Genomic DNA, 22,687 nt, shown 5'->3' with positions numbered 1-22,687 from the left:
ACTCAAAGCGGTTGAGGTGAGAGATGGCGGCGTTCGCTTAACACTGAGTATATTTGGTTGAAAAAGGTCATGCCTGGGAAGATCCATCTCTTGCAAGGATGATGCCTAACGTGGGAGGGTCGATGTGAAGTCGATCTTGTTACACGCGGCCCGTCTGAGCAGGAGCGCTGAACCACGCTGTAAACTGGAGGAAGATAAGTTCGGCATACCGGCAAATCCAGCCGAAGTGAATGCGGATTTCCGAAAAGCCATCAGAGAGAATTGTGTGGCAAGTGGCATTAACGGTTGTATAACTCCGACAAGGGCCGGTGGATCCATACATTGATCCCGTATATTGAGAAATGGATCGACTGAAAGCCCGGAGAATTGAATTACCATCCGACACAGTTCCTTCTAGGAAGTACTTGTATCGCTTCGAGTTGGACAAGTCTCCCAAATGTCCTGAATGCGGTGCTACACCCGAGGACCCGGAGCACGTTGTGTTCCATTGTCCCAGATTTCTGCAGCAGAAAAGGAAGTTGAACAGCATCTTGGGGGCGGACATCGAGCTCTCCAACCTGGTGGAAGAGATGCTGAAGTCGAAGGAAAGTTGGATGGCGGTAAATGAGGCAGTAGCCGTGGTGCAGACAAAACTCCTGGAGTTGGGTCGAGCTCGGAAGGCGGCGCGACGGTGGCGCAACATGGACGTGCTGGTGTAGCGAAGTAGAGCCTCCCCTGCGGGGAGGGGCGGAAGGGTGAGGGTGGTTTCGGTGGGTACGAATCCCACACACAGGTCCAACCTGGCCCAGGAGCGTCTTTGTAAGATTTCCACCTGCATTCATAAAAAAAGATATATTGTATAGTCACTCGTTCCTAGGAAGCCTGTCCTAGTCCAGCGCATTTCTTGCAACGCAGGGACATCAGCGTTATTTGGGGCAGGGTATCTTCTAGCTACTTAGCAGCTCCTATTCAGTGTAGAGATATTTCATGAGAAAATGTATATGTTATTTATACTTTTCTTTGTCGGGTTCGTCGTTGTGTATGCATTCAATTCAGTTCGAGGCTTTTTTGATTGCTCGAGAGAGGTAGCTTTTCGGGCAGAGTTGTTAGCTCTACACCAGCCTCCAACCAAGAAGACGAATTGATAGAATCTTTTTCGTTTTCAAGCATCGTGGTCAGTACGTGGTGTTAGTTCAGCAGGCGTTTCCCGGGAATGATTGCCTAGGCTTAAAAAAGGCAATTTAGGAGACCATAATAAGGACATCAACGAGAGTGTGTGATAATTATTCAGGAGATCTATTCATGATCACCACGAATCACTAGGTAAATTCCTCCTCGCAAAGATGTATCTAAATCCATTACCTAGCATCACATGGTTTTGACGCTCATTTAAAATCAAAGAAAATTTGCTTTTCGAAATTCCTTTCAGTCATTTACTACAGTATAGATATGTCAGTACACAAGAACTCTACACTATTTTGTATTTCACTTTTGTTTTTTCTTGTCTTTGTGTTGATACATAATTATTATTATTCATTGAATCTCTCGAGTAGTTGTTATTTATTATTGTTAAATGTATTCTTGTTTGTTGTTGCATATATGAAAATATCGTGTCTCAATTTATATTTTTTGTTTTTTTTTGTCTCCTTTTATGTATTTTTTCCTTCACTTAATTTTACTTGTATTATCCATTACAGTGTTGTTTTCGATTTTACTTCTCTTTCATGTTTTTATTTATAAATTGGATAAAATTAGAAATTATTTATTTGGTTTTCATGTTGTTTTGTTTCTTGTAAGTAGATACTAGTTATTTATTCAATGCGCGTACAAAAAATATTGCAAATTTCTAGATATTCTTTTTTTTGCTGCAATTTATTTAGTGTATTTGATGCTTCGTCAATGAATTTATTAATGACGAAGCGAGTTGAGTTTCCATTTACTGTTTTTGTGTACCTCATTTATTTTATATGGATAGCTTTGATCCTTTCAAATCGTGTTATTTCATTATTATTTTTTTTGTTACAATATTTACTTTGAAACACAATACATGCTTATTACAGAAGTTTTTCTTAAGTTTAGTAAAAGTACAATTCGAAGTAAAATAATTTTAAATGATTTCATTTACATTCATATTAAAAATTCTTTGAAAACACGAATTGAATAATAAATTGAAAAGACTTTACACTTACTATCTCGTCTGGTCTGTCAAAAAGTGTCATTTTGGTTTCATCGAAATTCGCATTGATTGATTTTTTTTCTCTTTAAAGCATTTTCATTTTTAATTTTCTTTTGGTTCTAATCAATCTTTTAACTATAAAAATGTTTTCATTTTTTAAAACAATTTTGTTTAGCCAAAGGCGAGGCACATTCATATATTTTATATATTTTTTCATTACTTTAAATTTTGGTTTTCTAAAGATTTAAAATTAACAATTTTTTATATATAAAAAATATACATTACATTTTTTTCGACGCAATCAATTCGCATTTCGATTGAAAAGAAATTTTGTTTAAAGTTAATTTCAAGATTCTACTCAATGTCCAAAGGATGAGAAAAGTACCCCGCTTATAAATATAAATTTTAATTGGAAAATTTTTATCGCGTTTTCCTCTAAAATCACAATGTATCATTAATCGGAATTTTATAAGTGATCTATAGCCTTTATTACATTCTTAGTACCACCGATGTTCAGACAAAATTCAGCATCTGCTTTGAATTTGAAGATTCTACATATTAGAAATACTATTAGACAATTTGCCTACTTATTGTTGTGCAAATGATAACCTGCAGCAACAGAGACAAGCACGAAGGCAAACACAAAACATCTATGACGACCGGGATTCGAATTCGGAGCAAGGAGATCGAGGGGCTAGTGCTCTATCCTTCAACCATCGCGCCATCAGTGTGAGTGCAGCGCCTGATTTCGGCTGTTGTAGTATTGAAGAAGAATAAATCGGAGTAGTAAACAATGCACTTCATTCATAATTGCGTAAAATTGGTTAAATCGAAGTTGGGATCTTCGAGAAGACAATTAGCCCAATCATCTGTGCTGACCCCATGTAGAATGGACTATCCGTCTTCAGATGAAAATTCGACGGAAAATCTTTAGGGTTCAAGGAAGCTGCGTAAAAATTATATCAGCTAATCATCAACAACGGAAAAAATTGGATTACATATCTAAAGGCACGTCAAAAATGGCAAAGGTCAATACTATCAGAAAATAATAATAATAAAAAAGGCAGTCTTCTTGCTTATAATTGATCATCGTTTTTTCTTGAACAATTAGGGGAATGGATCACGTGTTGATAAGCCGGACCGCACCTCAGTTCAACTCTGACCGTGAAAGGCGGTGAGGTGCAAATTTGGGACTTTTTTGTGTTTAGGATTTATAGAAAATATCTCTTAGCGATGAAAATACCCATGCAATTCGTGCTTACGGCCTACTGTTCGCATTAACGCACACGTGTATCGGTTTACGATCTCTCCGGCTAGCCGGTTCAATCGATTACCGGCAGCCTGAACAGTTCAAATTCTTACCACCGGTTGACTATTCAGACGTAACTGACAGGTCGGCCTGATTGTGTAGGTATTTCGCCCGATACAAATATGAAAGAAAATGTTCGAGGCATTGTGGTGAGAAGAGTGTATGCGAATGCCCGACAGTTTTTTATGAAAAACCAGTTAGAATTAGCGCTCCGTTCGGCTTGGGAGGAAATCAGTCAAAATACCATAGAAAAATTAATAAACGAATTATATAAACAGGATGGTGGCCCCGTTGATTAGTGTTATGCGTAGCTATTTTTATGCTTTTAATTGATTAATTAATTACGTGTTATAAAAATAATCATTGGCGCGACATACCAATTGGACCAGTGAACAGCTCATCTCATGAACAGCTGTCAAGCTAATCTACTTCGATGGGTCGTAAGCAAGGTGACGTGTGGGCCATTAAAGCCTGCCTTTCACGCTCAGTGCGGCCTGTCGGTTACGCCGGAAGAGCCCGCAATGCACGCGGGCGCCAGTTGATTGAATGCACCATACCCTTTCCGACAAGCAGCAACATCATTGGTTTAACTCTGAACGTGGAAGCGTTTGAGACATTTTTGTGTGTATTATCGAAAATGTACCCTAGCGATAAAGATGCCAGTAAATTTCTCGCTCACAGCCTACACTAGCCGGTTGGTCGAATCATTTTTCCTTTGATCACCGGCTGCCTGAACAGTCAATACTGCATCTCATCCACGTTACGGTCGTCGGTCGAATGCGAACTCTAGATGGATGGCGAGCTTAAGCATGGTCCCCCGGTGACAGAATTCTTATCAAAAGTTAAAATTGCACATATCTTTACTGATGCCATCTGTTAGCTGCATTTACCTAAACCCATCCTTTCGTTTTCTTAGTACCCTTCCTAACTGTTTTCTTAATCTGGAATTATTTTCATGGATCAAAGTATTAAAATAGTCCTACTACTACTAGGGACTACTACGTGAAGGTGGAGATAGGATCAAACAACATAAATTGAAAAATAAGTCATGAAAATCTCTTGAATCACGATGAATCAGGGCTTGAAATGATAAATAACACAGGACAGATATCTGCTGAGAAAGAGTCTAAAGTTGTCAATCAAATAGCAACTGGAGAAAACGGAAAAACAGTCCCGATTTTGACATTCTGTTCTCTCGAAGGACATTATCGCCTATTTTTTATGATATTTAAAGCCAGAAAGTTAGGGGTTATAATGTACATTCATTAACATAAAATTGGTGCACATTAGTGTGACGCTCCTTTGTTGGTATGAAGAAATTTGTATACTTCGAAAATACCAGACAATAATATTTTTATCTTGAACGGTCATTGTGATCTGATTGAACTGCCCGAAAGCGCTGAAAGCAATAAAACATTACTTTGTTTATCACCTAGTAAACATTATAATCGCTCAATACGCTGACTGACAAAAGTTCGATAAAATGACATTTTCCTTTCTCCCTCTCTCTGATTTAATGGTGATACAAGAATCGATGTAATGAACGTTTTGAACGGCCGAGAAAATATCGATAAAATCCAACGCATTGTTTTATATGATCGAAAAGTGGCCTGCCCAGAACTAAGCAATTCAAATATCTCAATGGTCAAATGTGTTATGAAATTGCTTCACGTATTAATGCAACTTGAATGATCTTTGTGATCGACATCTCAAAGAAACGTCTCAAGTCGAAAATTTACCGTAGTGTCGTCAGTCCCGTCGCTTCCTACAGTTCTGAGTGTTGGCGGACTATAAAAGACAATAAACCGCATCTTGCGGTAATGGAGACGAAGATGTTTCGTCCGACGAGTAGCTTGACACGCCTTGCTCATATCTGAAATGAGGATATTCGCCATCGATATGGGGATGTACTGATCGTGGAAAAATTGTGAGAGAGGAGTGTTCGATGGAAGTTGATGGGAAAAGACCAAAAGGCCGGCCGAAGCAACGGTGGCTTGATACGCTGGATGGAGATTTGAAAGCCTCGTAATTACATCTAGATCAGGCTTTTGACAGAGCAAAGTGGCGCAGCCAAACAAGAGCCGACTTTGCTTGTGAACGGGACAGAGGCTGAAGAAGAAGAAAAAATGAAAATGAAATTGTCGAAGCTGTGGAGATATGAAGAGAACATGTCTGAAATATCATGCAAGAATATTTTCATATGAAAGAATTTTGTATATGATGTGCAACAAGGTGTGAATGATTCAAAACTCTGCTTAGATGGCGTGCTCCAAGAGGATTCGGTCGGTGTGCTACAATTGATGAGACACGAATACACTACTACGTGTCAGAGTCCAATAAACGATTTGCCCAGTGGTTAGAACCAGGGGAAAGCCTCCAAAATCAACCAAAGGTGCTAAAACAACTAGGGAGGCATTTTCCATTATTTGTTGGAATCCACAAGGAATTATTGATATACATTATCTCGAAAACAGTTGAAACAGTTACAGAGCAATATAATGTTACACTACCAGAGCAATCGCAAGATGCACCAAGAAAAAACACACCGTTATGCAATGACCAAATTGAACGCTATGAAATATGAAATTCTTTTCTATGCGCCAAATACTCATGGGATATGGGACCGAACGATTGTTTTTTGTTCCCGAAGTGAACAGATGGCTGAAGGGCGCGAGATTTTTTCGAATGAAGAGGCCAAATTCGGAACAGAGGTTTATTTTGAGGTGCTGGAAAAATCGTAAGTTAAGGTGGTAAAAGGTGTACAAATGTTGGAGGAGCACCGGAAAAAAACAGCTCCTCTTGAAGAAGATTACGTTGAAGAATAAATAAATATTTTTTTTCAAAAAATAGGATTATTTTTTTCATTTTATATCACGATAATAGATAATTTTCTGTAAATTTAGAAAAGCTGCAAGAAGCATATCTCAAAAAAAAAAAAAAAAAAAAAAAAATAATTTTTCATACAATGAGGTAAAAGTATTTTGCGAATTCTAATTTCCTTTATACTGTCTAATCTAACTACTCGCTACGATATTAAGACCAACCCTTTGCCACGCACAATTCTTTGAAGTTACTTCATAAACACTATGTCCGGCTAATCAGACACCTACAAATTTAACGTTTTTATGACGTCAGTGTCACATGGATTGAAATATGGCATTCTCTACACAGAACCTTTAAGTCATACCGAAGTTACCATACTTTCAAGTTATACTGAAGTTGTGAAGAAAATTAATTTGTACCAGAGATTAATTCCTTTGTGTTACAACCGTTGATAAGTTTCCATGAAAATAATCATTGTCTTGATGGCTAACCATGTTTGGTATCCCTTTGCAGGATATTGGAAGATTTACAAAATCTTGCTTACCAATTGAAGTATCCTCACACTGGCTTGGGTTCAGGTCGTAATAAATAAATGGAAGCAAGAAAATAGATTAGTTTATGGACTGAAGAAAGGAAGGAAAGGAAGAAAGGAAAGGAGATAAAAAAGGTTTGCCCCAAGATTATTGCTGGAGAATAAACAATTTTTCCGTGCGGGTGAAGAAGCAAGAGAGGATCAAAAAGTTCGGGGAAAAGTAAATTAATTAAATCATCTCTTTGAAGGAGAAAATACAGGGAAGTGGATCAAGATGTGTTGCTTTCGCACGATGACAAGCTTATGCACAATGTGCATGTTGCAATGGTTACTATTTAAATATTAGGTTTTATGTGCTGGATCACCAATCCATATTTGTTGTTGAAATGAAAAAAAAAGTTTCGTGTAAAAAAAATCAATCGACAATGAGTGAAGGACTCGATTTTCGCTTATTTCAGAGACAAAGTAAAATTATATTTTTCCGAATGGATAAATGAACTTATTGAAACATTAGGTGTAATAAAATAAATTCCCTTATTTTTCCAATAGTTGGATTTAGTAATCTGTATATGGATAATATTGGAAAGACGACATCTCGTACTGAAAATTCTGTGACCGTTTTGTGATTGATTGATTCAGTTTTGTTTGGGCACACGGCAAAGGCGGATATCAACAAGAGAAAATACGCGAAGGGCGGCTAAAAATGTGAACAGTGTTTATAGTACATTACGCGCAATTATGATTTCGTCGAGTCCTGGCTTGTAATTTGATGTGCATATGTGGCCATAGATGGCCAATTGTCGCAAATGTTGATAAAAACCGAAATCGTCGAGTCAGACCAACATATGAGCACAGTTTCGATTGGCCAGCCATTTCCCCAGAACCTTGTTGGAATTATTTGAATAAGGCTGGACTTAACGAGAAGATCGACGTATAGGTGCTGCACGAGGTAATGCCAAAAAGCCCAATGCACCGATTTTTTAGTTAAGAACCGCTCAATTCAATTCGTTTCTGAAGTGGATGTTGACTTGAATCGTGGATCGGCGGCCAGGAAGGCGTCGTTCTGTATTTGGTTGGATTGGAAACCAGTCTCTTACTATCAGCTGCTCGGAGAAAACTTTTAAGGCGCAGGAAGTAACCGCTTTAGAAAATAGGAGGGAGAATTTTATTCCATCAGGACAATGCCACGCTGTGAAGATCGACTGTTCCACTTTCTTGTCAATAGAGGCGTAAAATATTACCTTCAAAATGGCAACAAGTTATCGAACAAAATGACGGATATTTAACCTAAATATATCATTTGAAAGTGCAGGTATACGTAAAAACCTTCACGTTATGCAAAAATAATGGATTTCTTTTTACTACACTTAGTATAAGCTAATGTAATAGAATCAATATTGAAAAGAAGAAAATAATTGTTAGTTTCACTTCATTTTTTTAGTCCATATTTTGACAAATAATTGACCGCCCTCGTAGTTATAGTGTCTCCTGTTCATTCCGTGAGGTCCTGTGCTATTATTACACTTAATGCTGTACAAGTGGTAAGCTCACAACAGCTCGTAGTTGCGAAGCCGATTTTTCACGTTAAGTAATTGTTATTTTTTAGCCTTCAACCCAAAATATCGATTGCTTGAGATTTACTCCGAGTATTATAAAGCTATAAATCTGGTCGTTCTAAGATCAACTGAGCAAAATTTGGAGAAAAAGGGAGATATTAAGCGAAAGTATCTTATACGCTGTTCACCCTGTCCGAACAGTTCTTTTGTTTAGAAATTAATGCATTTTACGATGGTGAATGTAAATTTCGCGTGAAAGGGAAAATACATAGAGGTAAATAGCACAATATGGAAATTGTAGGCTAACAATTTTCGGCTATAAAACATTATAAAATTCACAGATTAAATTTATATCAGTCGAGACCTTATCCAAAGTAAATTTGAATATCGGAAAATACTACATACGTCTATAGAAAGTAATATTCGCTCATATTCGTGTCGCGACATTGACAAACAAAAATTAAAAATAATAAAAAATGAACAAATTTGTAACTATAACAAAAATTAATGTCAACAATTTTTCACTATTTCAACGGTAATATACAATAACTGATTCAAAGTATTGAAATAAATTTGAAAATAATAAAAAAAAAACGATTCATTACAAACAAAGCGCTTGAGAAAATTACAGAAGATTCATACCATTTAAACGACAATAATCAAGAATCGTTAATTCTTTTCTTTCTGCTTAAATGTGGTTACTTAACGACACATTAACCTATTTGTACATTTATATTTGGAAAATCATATTAATCATTATTATGTATCATCATTTTCATCAGTAATTACTAGAGAAAAATTTTAAATTCATATTTTTTCATTATTCGTTCCATTTCTTTATTTGACTCAATAGAAATGTGTTATCGTCACAAAGATTAATTCTAATCACAAAAACAAAGACATCTAACAAATAAGAGGCATCTTTCGTGATTTTACGTCAGTTCTTATTTCTCTTGAAAAGTCTAGACTCTCCAGCGGCCTTGGCTGAGAACTTATCAAAACTTAAACGATTTTTCAAACTATTCTTCGATTTCAGTACATCATCTTACGACCGTTCCCAAGTGGAAGTGCCAGTTTCGTACGTGCACATTAACAGAAGGATAATCTTCAATTAAACATGTCGAAGGAGCCGAGTTATGCATTCAACGTTAGCAAGTAAATACAGACGATTCCTTGAAAATTTTATTATTGGAGAATATTTTATAATATTTCCGCTTTCGTAAATTGAATATTGGAAAAGCCTCTTCAAAGGAAAATATTGTCAAGAAAACATTGGTTCGTTCTCGTTTCAATGAGAAGTTCCGCTTCTACCGTTGCACTTCATTCTGATTACAATTAACATACGTACAAAAAAAAAGATTTGATTTTGAGAAAAGATTTTTATCGAATTATTTGATTTTGTTTTCCTTTATTAAGAATATGAGATAACACGCTTTCTCTCCTTTCTATATGCATATCTTATTTTGGTATCAAACAGCGCTTAACTTTACAATAAAAATATAAAAAATTACATCACATCATTTCTAAGTGTTTTTGTTTTGTCTTACAATTATATACTTTAAGTGCATCTCATCAGTCCATCATTCAGTTTTGTTTTTCATTTTATTCAAATTTGCAAATTTTTACTTTTTTTGCGAATAGTAACAAACATGTCGTTTCACCCGGAAACATTTTAATTGAGTTCTCATACATGATTTCGAATCCTACGAATTAAGAAAGAATATTTCCTTCACGTACCCAAAGAAAACATATAAGATCTTGGTTTAAATGCAAGTAGATAAAAAGAAAAGTGAATTGATTTCTTCAGCAATGTCACGCAACCTTTTGATTGCTTGGAGCCTGTGTCCTTCTCTCTAGATCCGTTAAATAAAATGAGGATAAAACGAATTACTTCTAGTAGTTAGTCTGTTAAGCAAAAGTGTATTAGTTCTCTTCCCTCCGTCTATTTTAGTTTCTCTTTTATATTACTTTACTTAAAAACAATTATTGTTCATTGGCATCATCTGACGTTGTTTCAGGATCGAGTTCTGATGCGAGTGCAGCCGATGATATAGGCTGCAACGGTTGAAAGGCTGAGCCAAGAGATGGGCGTAATTGAAATCCTACACACGGTTTAAAATGTGTGGTTGTACCTTGATCAGCTTCGGTGAGCTTTAAATTAACCTGCAAAAAATAAATACGCAATTGTAGACAACTTCACCTATGGACGTAGGTACATTTCTTACTTTTTCACAACCATCTGGAGGTTCTCTTGCTAAGAATCGATTTATTCTTGGCGAAGCGCTTGCCATTGATGTACCATCTTCAGGTGATGTACTGTGGCTATCATCTGGAAATAATTTTTGAGAGAAAACGAAACAAATTAGTTTTATAAAATTATCTTTGAACAAATATTGACAATATAAATGCATATAGTGTATCAATAAGTAAGGGGCAATGGAAAAGGAAGAAGCTTTGATTTCCGTTGAAGAAGGTGGAAATATCGAGCTTTATAAATGTACCAGGTTATTCCAAATGGACTCTCCGCCTCGGTACCGCTTTTGTTTTGTCTTGTGCAGCTGAAGAAAATATATTCAGTATCATGCATTTCCGCATCACCGAAAATACGCTGCTTTGATCAGACAATGAAGATATTTGAAAAAATATCCATGTCTGAATTACATTAGGTATTAGTTTCTTCTTTTTCTTCAGCCTTTGTCCCGTTCACAAGCGGGGTCGGCTCGTCGTGATCGGTTTCGCCATTTGGCTTTATCAATGGATGGTCTGGATGCAATCTCCATCCAGCATATCAAGCCACCGTTGTTTCGGTCTGCCTTGCGTGACCATACCATCGAAGACGCAATTTTTCCACGATCGGTGCCATACCGATCGTGAATATCCTCATTTTATAAGTCCGCGAACTTTTTACCCTTTTGGATGCGACCGGTTATCCTCATTTCGAATGTGATCAAAACGTGTCACGCCACTAGTCCACCGCAACATCTTCGTCTCCATTACCGCAAGACGCCGTTCATAATATTTTATAGTTGACCAACACTTAGAACCATAGAGGGCGACAGGACGGTCGACATTGCGGTAAATTGTCGATTACAAAGAACACCAGTTGTGGAACGTCACTTTATCCAGGTTGCGTAAATGTCTGAAGCAATTTCATAACGCGGTTCTCCATTGGCTGAAAGCGTTGAGCCGAGGTATTTAAATCGCTCAGTTCTGGGCAGATCACTGCCGCTGACAGTGATTGTGTCTGTTTCATGGGGATCGGTCGTCAAAAATTCAGTTTTGTTTAGATTCAATCTAAGACCGTGTTGCATGACGCGTTCATTCTATTTTTGGACAAGTTGCTCGAGATCATTTTTGCTATTAGATGCTAGGAAAACATCATCTGCATAAAGCAGTGTATAGAGCGTTGGACGTTGGATGTCCCGTGTGACGGTGTCCATAACAAGAACGAAGAGGGGTGGTGTGAGGGCGTTTGCTTCATGAACATTAACAGAGAGGTGAGGCAGCGTCTGAAGATTTGCCTCTGCCCTGGTAAGAAACCGTAAAGCCGCCATTGCTTCACTTTTTTTGAAAAGTTTGGGTGCAAGCCCTAAGCGAGGGGTCCGTGGACCAGGAAAGAGGGAGTAAGTTGCTTCCCGTTTGGTCCGGTCCAGCATTAAGTTGATGCGGACTTAGGACTCCCTCATTCTCAAAACGAATATTAACAGAGACACGAAGCGGTTTTGATACAAACGCCATACTTCGAACTTTGCTTTTCCGATCGTGGTAGAGCAATTGAACCCAGCGCATGAGTTCTTCTGGCACTAAGTGTTGTCGTAAGGCATAACAGATGAGTTCGTCGGTTCGTGTGCAACACGGTCAAATGCTTTCTCTAGATCCAAAAATGCAATGCAAAGAGGGCGATGCTTCTCACGGCGTTACTCTATGCGTTCAAAAATCTTCATGGTATGGGAAAGTAACCGGATCGGCCGGTAATTTGAACATTCTGCTGGACTACCTTTCTTTTCCCATATTGGAACAGTGATATTCTCTTGCCAGTCAGATGGTGTTCTACCTTCCTGAATAACCCGATTAAAGAATTCACTGAGTCACAGCCCCATACATGCAAAAGGGGAGTATAATATTTATTTTTTCACCGAATATAGTCATGTTGGTATCAAATGAAAGGTTTTGGTTAGTACTTTTCGATGCCGGTCATTTGTTAGAAAGGCGGGGATTGGGAGGAGTGGAAAGTGATTTCTTTAATAGATCCATTCTCAGAAACATCCTATCCGAAAAATTTGAGAAAAATCATGAAGCTGCCTCTATATAGCATCCATGCCTCAAAATACTCTCCATATCGATATCTACTCAAATTAATCAAAGTTAATAATAGTACATTACCATATTTTTGGGGAAATGGGGTAAAAGCTCTCCTCAAGTTCATCTTAGAGTTTATTTGTAGTAGTATAGAATATAATATCAAGCATATTATCCCCAAGTTTGATCAAAATCATACTATTACTAACAAGTTACAGTAGCTCAAAAGTTGACTTTACCGTGTAAATGTACTGTAACTAAATATCAATATCACACTAAAGTGAGTAGTCTGACTTGCTGAATGCATATACATAACGGGCTACGTACAGATGGGATAGTTCTCCACTCAAATATACTCACAGAAGAAGTAAACAAACCTTTCATACCTGAAGCGTCCAGCCCCGGTTTCCCGACTATTTTAAGTTGTGGGTTACGTCAACAAGCATCAGACTCTTGAAGCCCTTAAGGGGAATATCCGCCAGGAATGCGAGAACCTGTCGAAGTACTAGCAAGAATGATGAGAAATGCCATAAAACGGGGCCATATGGTCATCAAGTTCATCATCATTCTAATGGATCAAATAAACTAATTTCACAAGCAAAATCAATTTTTTATTTAAAAAGAATTACAGCAAAAGAACATCGGGTGATTACTTTTATCGCGCCTTGTATAATTCAGTAGAAGAAAAAATTAAGTAACTTCAGTCGATGGAATCTCACAAGTCCAACGCTGACAACGTAATATTTTCTAATGAAATTGACGTAATTTATTGCATATATTTATATAAATCATTATCGTATCATTATCGCTCAATTGTAAACAAAAGAAACGTATGGAAATCGTTAAGCAATGCCAAAATTTAGAACTCTTAGAATCAAGGAGATTTACTATTGCTGTGATTATAATTTCAGGACTGCTTTTCACCTTAATACATTTTAGTATATCCTGAAAAACTCGTTTGAACTCTTCTACACTCTATTCACGATAAAGTGCCCAGATCAACTTAAAGGCTGTGAATAACATATTTGTCGTGTATATTTCTAATATTTCCAACTTATTTTGTAAACAGCTTCATATCATAGTTATGCTTCCTATCAAGGCGCTTTAGTGCCATCTAGACGTTGATATCAAAAACATACTTACCAGTTCGTATAAATACCTGCCTGGGAATGGTGATACATACAGTTCTGCGATTAAGCTGATATCGGCAACATTTGAGCTTTATTTGGTATTCCATTTAAATTTCTTGCAATAGCGTAAATTTCAGAATGAAAACGTTTTACTTAGAAAGAAATAGGGGGCGGCGAAAACCTTACAATAAAAGAAACAGGGTTATCGATTTTGCAAACGTAAACGGATTTCATCAAACAAAGAAACCGAAGTTCAACGATATCTATGAGAATACTCAATCAGTGGATGTAACAACAGAAAATAGGCATATTAAAGAGCTGGATATAAACACTACTCAGTTAACGCATTCAGAGAGAATAACCCCAGAATATGCAAATTTCAATTATCAATATTTATCACATCCGATTACTAACAAATACACCGGCCTGAACTTCCATCCTACCATAGATTTTGGAGGTTTATCGTCTGAAAATTTTAACGAAAGTATTGATAGCATAATTAAAGAAAACTTTAAATTGGAATTAGAAATTCAAGAAAATGATGAAGTAATTATTAAGAATCAGATATAGGCTTTATAAAAGAATGAATTTATAAAAATGCTATTTATTTAAAAAAAAAAAAAACAAAAAACTAAGTCCCTTCGGAAAAAAATGTTTTTTATGAATATCATCTTATTAAAATAAACCTTAAGACTTTTTATTCGGGAACATTATTCAAATTTTGAGTTAAATATTCTCGGATCGATAGAAACGGTGTCGGTCTGGTTTTGATAGCAGGTGAGTACCAAAGGGAAGCCCCAAGATCTGCACAGCAAATTGCAATCATTGATGCATAAGATTATATTGCAACAAGTCGGTAAACCGGAAGCTGGACGCTTCAGGTACGAAAGGTTTTGTGTATTTCTTAGTACGTAGCACGTAATATATCCATATATTACGTGAGAGTATCCACTTTCGGGTGATATTGACTATGAAGTCTTCAATTTTCAAAGAAGCAACAAATTTGAGATATTATAACTTTGTTAGTAATAGTGCGATTTCCACCAAAATTTCATGGTACTAGGATGAACTTAAGGGGGGTTTCTAACCAATTACAAAAAATTGTAGTAATATACTATTAACTTTATTTAAACAGATATCGGCATCGAAGGTATTTTGGAGCCCAGGCACCATATAGTGGCAGCCTCCTGATTTTTTTCAGATTTTTCGGTTTGGTAGTTTCTGAGAATGGCCCTCTTAAAGAAGTGATCACTTCAACAACCCCCCGCGCTCCCCACCCTTCCAACGAATGTCAAAACTAAGATCGGCTTTGAAAAGTACTAATCGAGATCTTTAATTTGATACCCCACATGACTATATTTGATGAAAAAAAATTTTACACCCCCCTTTTGCATGTATGGGGACCCCTCCTTAAATTCGACGTAAAAGGATGTAATTCACTGTATGCGTGAGCGTTCACAGTTCCCACCTTTCTACCAAATTTGGTGTCAATCGCTATAACCGTCTCCGAGAAAAATGCGTGTGACGGACAGACAGACAGACAGTAAACCGATTTTAATAAGGTTTTGTGTTTACACAAAGGATATGATGATTTTGTCCATGACCATGGAAACTCATCAGGCACTGCTTCTATGTAACAATTTAAAGCTGATTGGTAAATACAATCGACTTATTAAATTCGTAGATCACATCATGTCCATATATGAAAAGAATTTTATTCTACCTAGAATGGAACTTACTTAGTTGGATGCAACTATTGATAAGTTTCCTGTGATGCTGGCCGAACCGTCAATTAGAGTACTGAATCCTCAATTCAAAGTATTGATATGTTTGTTAATCTTGCATCCAACTAATTTTAGATTTGGTACATATACTACGCGCCTAAAAACGGGACAAATTGTACCAACTGGATTCCTCCAGGTTGTGGGTTGGGTAGGGCTGACAACCCTATACGGAAAACCGAGAGTTACGAAGCCATAACAGGAGTCTCGGACTGGACGGATAACACAAAGACAAAGGAATAACGATTGCACATTTTTTCATGGAACGGCGCTCCCTGTACAGAGATGAACCTGCCAAGCAGCTAGCCGCTACCTTGTCCAATATAGGCTGATGTAACAGCGTTACAGGAGATGCGTTGGACAGGGAACGGTTTCCTGGAGAAGAGTCATTACACAATTATTATAGCGTCATCCAGTAAAACCATTTGCTCGGAGTAGGTTTCCTTAGTCAGTCCAAAAAATGAAACTGCTGTATGGGTTTCGAAAACATAAGCGAACGGCTATGCACTCTGCGCTTCCTAGGCAAATTTAGAAATACAAGTCTCATTAACGTCCACGCGTATATAGAGAAAGACTGCAGAGTCGGAGAAGGATACCTTCTACGAGGCAGTAGAACGAACCCTCGAAGCCTGTCGCAGATATGATATCAAAATATACTTGGGAATCTTAACAGCCAAGTAGGGACGGACCCCGTATTCAGGCATTACGTTGGCTTCATAGCTTACAACAAAAATACAAATGATTAACGGACTGCGGACTATTCAATTAGCAGTGTCACACGAAATGGTTTATTAGAAGGACCTGTTCGCGCGGAAAGCGGTCCACAAACATACGTGGCCCTCTCCAGACGGGAACACTTTCAAACCAATTGACCACGTGTTGATCGAACGTCGCCACCTTTTTGCCTTGATGAATGTCAGAACACATAGGGGGGCCAATATAGACTCGGATCACTATTCTCGTTGACATGATGCTCCGAGTTCGAATAACCACACCACCAGAGTCCCCTCTGACAATCAGGTGAAAGTTAACACTGAAGCCATGCACAACACAGCCCTTTGCAACAGCTATAAGAGGGAAATGGATGCCGTAATAACCGCCGTCAACAGGGACTCTGGAGACGAAGCATCAACAAATGATCTTCACAATCACCTGAAGAACGTTATCATAAATACTGAAACAAACACACTTGGCCCCAGCCGCAAAAAGAGTCGGAAAGGCTGGTTTAAACGATGATGTAAACTAGCAACGCAACGGAACAATGCTGCATACCGAGTAATGTTGCATTCCCAAAGGACGCGGGCACGCGCGCAGACTTATAACGAACTCCGGCGAGCGAAGAAGCGACTTCACAGACGGAAAAAGGAAGCCTGGGAGAACCAAAGGTCTGTGAATTGGAAAAGCACAGGGAGCAATCGCACCAGGCGCGGAAGTTTTACCAACAAGTCAGCAGGATGAAGCCTTACGCACCTCGATGCTCATCCTGCCGATACAAAGAGGGAAATCTGATTTCCGACAGAATGGGCATATTGGAGCGATGGGTTGAGTATTTTGATGAACAACCAGAACATCGGCGAATTAGAGTCCCGCCAACTAAAGACGACGGACAAATACTGCACCACCAAGTATAGAAGAAACAGTCCGTGCAATTCATCGGCTTAAAAATCATAAGTCGCCAGGAGCCAATGGAATTACAGCCGAATTGGTTAAATATGGAGGCGACCAATTACACGAAGTGGTTCATCAACTTGTGCTCAAGGTGTGGGGCAGCGAATCAATGCCTGACGACTGGCAAAGAGGCATTATGTGTTTCATACATAAGAAGGGAGATATCCCGCAGTCCAGCAATTATAGAGGTATCCCGTTGCTGAGTACCATCTATAAGATATTCTCCGCTATCTTGCTAGGACGGATAGCCCCATACGCTCAGAACATCATTGACCCATACCAAAGAGGCTTCACTCCAGACAAATCAGCAGCAGATCAGATTTTCTCTCTGCGGCAAGCGATGGAAAAACTGTTGGAAAATGGACATTAGTTGCACCATCTTTTCATCGACTTTAAAGCTTACAAATCAAATATAAAATGCTTCACAATTCAAATTTCTCTAGAATTTCACCTCGATGCAGCACGTGACATTTTGCGACATATGTTGCTCTCGTAATAGCTATTAGTTTGTCCATTTGATCCAACAATCTAATCGGATCTGAGCGATGCACCTTGGGTCAACATTTCGCTCGCCCGTGATTATTGCCCTAATTTGATTCAGGTATTAATTCACAGCTTAGTCGACTGATATGTGACATCCAGTCACTATACAAATGCGTCTGCCACAGATTTGAACCTCCCAGATTTGAAGTCTTCCCAAAACTGTTGAATAGCGGACGAAGCGGACATCTGACCTCCGCGCTGAAAGATATTGATGTGGTCAGTACATGAGTATCCAGACCGGATATTAACCTGCTTTGTGTTGATTAAACTTCCGAGGTGTCGTTTGAAGTGTTCCAGGATAATTCCAGTTAATGTCTTTGCGAGAGCAGGGAGCACACAAATACCTGACCAATCGCCGAAATCAAGGCGGGAGCCCTTAGAATTTTCCACTCCCTGGAGAGGATTTTAAATTCTCAGGGTTTATAAATCAGTAGTAATAGCAGTTCTGCAGAGACTGAAGGCGCTACAAGGAACGATTCCCCTGGAGACCGTCAATCCCGGTGGTATTGCCGGACTCCAGGGCACTTAAAGTTGAGTTCTTTCACTTTTGTTTGGAAGAGCAATCCGTATCCACATGTTACGATAAACTAGCCATTTCAGCCAGTTATGAAAAATTCCGTCCAAGTTGCTCATTATGTGGATGAGAGTCGACTGTTAACTTCCCTCACAGAATCATCAAAGGATTGACACCATACACTAGCCCTTTCGCATTTTTGACGGCGACCGGCAAGATGTCTGCCGTCAGGTTAGCAAATCTAGAAGTCTTCCCATCGTTGGGTTTATTGAACCTTCTCTTCGATAACCTCCGCTCCAGTGGTTCCTCTCGTGACGTTGTATTCTGAATACGTCTGCAGTGACGTTTGCTATATTGTCGGAGTCGACTGCATACAACAGATAGTTCTGGTTGAGTGTGCCTAGAATTTCAGCTACGGTTATTTTGCAGAGATGGCATAATTTTGTTTAACTCTCTGCAATTTATTCTCCACCGGTCTGCTGGCATGTGCAGTTTTAATTTGAGTCCATCACAACAATGCCTTGCCTTAGTGAATCGTGCCGGGGAATTGTAGCTCCACACACTCAGGGCGTTTGTTAAAGCCATTGTATTGTCCGCCTGCAACGTTCGTAGAATTCTGCGAATATGGAGCCAGAAAATGTGTAGATTGTTCGTTGACGAAAACTTTAGTGAGGTATCTGAGAGAGGTCTGAGATCTGAGAAGGCCGGGTAGATGTATATGAAGTACAGAACCGTTTCCTCCCGTTCTTTACATTGGCTGCACCACCGCGGTAGTTTAAGGACAGTTGATGATCGGATGACAAAAGCTAACTCTGTTGTGGATCCAGATCGTTGACGAGCTAATCTGTCAGCTTTCTCATTACCAGCGATGTTCGAGTACCCTGTTACTCGCATCAAGAACGGTTCATTCGGTCGGCCAAGTTTTAGCAACAATTGGTGGGAACTCCACACCAACTGGCTTGATAGATCACCGCGGTTTAGTGTTGACAAAGCTGCTCGACTTTCAGAACACTTCCATAATCAGATTTTCTGAGAGCACCAATGCAGTCGATCAGTCTTTCATGACTGACCCGTTGGTGGAGATTATTAAGTCTGTAATCCCGCCAGCGGCGTTCTGCTGTTAGCAGAGCTTAGTCTCGGCTTTATTATGGATGTATACATCCAATGATTGCTTTTTATTGGAAGTTCTCAGGTCTTATCTATCGCAGTCTTACAGCACCAGGATTTCTGATATTGCTCCTGGATAATATGCTTCCACGTTAGCTTGCAGTTGAGATGTACGCGTAGCCGCCCCACCTAATTTCCCTAGTGAACATAACTAGTCCAATCTTCCTAGCGTTCATCTTGAAGCCGTTACGGGGACACCACTGTAGGTTATATGCAGAATTGCATTCAAGTGGTCCCATACTGTGTCCCTAAGCGGCTAGGTTTTTAACAAATGCTTGTGTCCTCAACCGACTAATAGAGGCTTTCTCCACTTCACAGCATGTGTCACAAATCGCCCCGCGAATGAGTCATAATTGAGGGCACGTTCGATATCCTTAAATGCCCCTAAGGCGTAATTTTTTCGGATATCGCCTTCTCAATTTTCGCCGTTTCTTCATGGAGTCTCCGTGGATTTGTCTTTCCGTTAGATATGTCGCTTGCAGTATCGAATAAGTGGATATCCTTGTTAACTGGTAAGACAAATACAATACACAAGCGACTCCAGTCATAATAGCGACATATTAGCACATAGTCGAGATGCAGCTTTATCATTGATTTAAGATAGAATTTTTCGAGTTATTGGAGATGTATAGAACCGGTTTATGCAAAGGATCCATCCACACTCTTTGGAATTCGTCCTAAAATTCAGTGAAGACTTCAGCATGACGGTGAAGGCAAGTGCTGCGACCAGCACTGAACTTGCTACCCGCATGCCGGCGTGGTGTTGTTAACCGTCAATAGTCAAAAGACAAACACGTTCCCTGATGGCGATCAAGGTTGTAGTGCTGCGAGTAATTAGTGGGCGTATTGTGGGAAATGCCCGACGAATCTTTAGTGTATCAAGGGGCGTAAGATGTTGTACCTGCCCGTTGTAACCTCAACGTAGGATCGGATGACAAAGATGTTCATTTCCTCAGTTGATTTCATCCGCTCACTATGCGAACCTGCTGAAGTAGTCGTTATCAATTGTAGCAAAACAGATGCCCCTTGTGCGTCGAGACGTCGAACCGCCCTACGATTAGCGATTGCGACGCCCTGCTGTCTCCTGCTATAGCTCGACTCAGTCACCAAGTTAGACAAATCCCGTTGATTATCCGTACCCGACCATAAGTTTTTTCTTGTTTTCATTCGATGGGGGCGCAGTTTATTCCCAATTGCCAGGTGCGATGATAGCTTCTTTAGAGATTCTGCAAAATCACTCACACTTTCCCACCTACCCCCTGAGACGTTGCGGTACCCTACAGTCATTCAGATTCTATTCAGTCGTCCTCCTTTCATAACTCGGCTGGGCTTCATTGACATTTGAGGCAGAAAAGATATATGTGATCCATCGTAGATCTTCCCATTTGGGGTTTCCGGGTCCATAGGTAAGGAAGAGTCTGCACTCTTTTCTTTGTTTTTTTGTTTTAACTTAGCTTTGCGTGCGTTTTTCGTAAAAGCTCGTTCGAAGTTCTTGTCAATTAGGTAAGGGATCTAAAAAGACGCAACCCCCAATTTTCGCATACAAGGCCCCATCGACGAATTTGTTTACTTTAATTTAGCTATGCGCGTTAAAACAAAGTCTACAGCTTACCAGAAGATATATCTCCTATTGGCGTCTGCGTGTTAACAGACCGCGTGTCGTTACTGTGTGTCAGCAGTTCAGCTAGAGGTGCTCGATGTCCCTCCGGGGTGCCTCTCGAGTACTGAATATGAAAAAGCATTGTTTGTTAATTGGGAAAATGTTTTAATGGGAGTAGAGAAAGTACCATTAAATCCGTGCGCCCGGAGTGTGTAGTGGGTCCCGTAAATAAGACCAACTTTTCAATCTCTTGATTTAATCCTTCCACCGAACTTCGCATCGGGCGAATATGCATCTGTGAGTTGGCGTGCAGGTGGTGTTGTGGTATCATAACCGGGCTTGCCGAAGATCCTATTCAAACAAGAAAAAGGCTCTAATTGAGGTACATATTTCGGCAGCATAACCAGCAGCTAGGAATTACCATGAGCCGGACTGAGAGTTTGCGAACTGACTGAGTGTTCCCCGCGCTGCACCCTCTGCCACCGTTGTCGGATCACTTTCTCGATCTTGATGTCGGGCGAGGAGGAAGCTGTGTCCGACCCTTTTGCGAACGACCATTCGCCGGAGCTTTTCTGCTTCTCGATATATGATTCGTCCGTCTGTGTCGCTTTATCCAGATGAAGAACTGTGGAAACATGGCCAAGGCTCCACGTGGGGCGAGTGTAAAGAGCATCTAAGGAGGCTGTTCGTCTGATCGAAGCGTCTGCAGCGCCTAAAGTCCATGAAATTAGTTTTCAGCCGGCGGTGGTTACACAGAAACACGGTTCACACACAACATCCTTCCTCCATTCACACAGCGGGGAAGGATCACGACTTACCGTTAAAATCATTGGCACTAGGACTACGCTGTCCGTAAAGTGAGCAGTCAGGCGATATGTGCCGCATCGGTGGAGACAGCGCCGGCAGTAGATGGAAGTTGCTGCTGTTCTGATGAAGTGGTCCGCGCAGCACAGAAGTTATGGGCAAAGTGGCTTTCAGAGGGCCAACCTTTTGCGGTAGACCTTCCGAGTATTTTCGAACGCGACTGGACATTTTGCGGCTAGCGCAAATCTACAAATCTTCCGAGTCGTGTCGAGTGTCTGCCGTCCGAAGCTGCACGAACTATTCTAAAGCAACCCGACTGATTAGCGTCATAATTGTTTCGAAAAAATCAGATTCCAATACTATGTAACTTTTATGATTTGCTCTAAAGAAAAATTAATCCAAAAATTACGAAAAATCTCTGACAGACGTCTAACTTTTTATTCTTCCCTACATCTTTCGATATTCGAAAATTGAACCGAGCCGACTTGTCATTGCACGTCAGTTTTCGATATGTTCGAATGTCATGCGCAGACAACAAATTGACGGTAGCCCAGACCTGAACCAACCGGCAGCGAATCCTTCGGCAAATGTTTTTTTGTCGAGAATTTATTATTTCTTCCTTCCTTCTCTTCTTGAATCATTATTGCAGGATTTGCTGAAAATTACGATTGCTAAACTATGTCAACTTTTCGGTGGCTTCTAAACGCTAGGACATCTCCCTTTGAAAAATGTTCAAGTCCTTTTTACAGCCTTACCAGCTTGACAAAAATTGATCTTTTGTTCCGGAGAGTAGCTGTCAATGTGAC

The 22,687-nt window shown here is 39.5% G+C and overlaps 1 protein-coding gene across 2 annotated transcripts; it reads right to left on the bottom strand.

Moving 5' to 3' along the window:
• Nucleotides 1-1,384: 1,384 nt before the first annotated feature.
• On the bottom strand, nt 1,385-22,374 carry LOC119653615 (protein FAM117B-like). Of its 2 annotated transcripts, XM_038058383.1 has the most exons (7): nt 21,896-22,374; nt 21,499-21,789; nt 21,265-21,428; nt 21,090-21,201; nt 10,601-10,704; nt 10,344-10,538; nt 1,385-10,280 (listed from the first exon to the last, which is right to left on the bottom strand). In XM_038058383.1, exons 1-6 carry the CDS (start codon nt 22,107-22,109, stop codon nt 10,359-10,361), a joined length of 1,065 nt encoding a protein of 354 aa, XP_037914311.1. In that variant the 5' UTR covers nt 22,110-22,374; the 3' UTR covers nt 1,385-10,280; nt 10,344-10,358. The 2 variants fall into 2 exon arrangements, with proteins under 2 accessions (XP_037914311.1, XP_037914310.1); XM_038058382.1 differs by having other exon boundaries at nt 1,385-10,538; nt 21,896-22,373.
• Nucleotides 22,375-22,687: the final 313 nt, after the last annotated feature.

This window comes from Hermetia illucens, chromosome 4 (assembly GCF_905115235.1).
Source record: "Hermetia illucens chromosome 4, iHerIll2.2.curated.20191125, whole genome shotgun sequence".
Taxonomy (NCBI): domain Eukaryota; kingdom Metazoa; phylum Arthropoda; class Insecta; order Diptera; family Stratiomyidae; genus Hermetia; species Hermetia illucens.
Note: the sequence above shows the minus strand (reverse complement) of the source record. Positions and strands in the feature narration are given on the sequence as shown.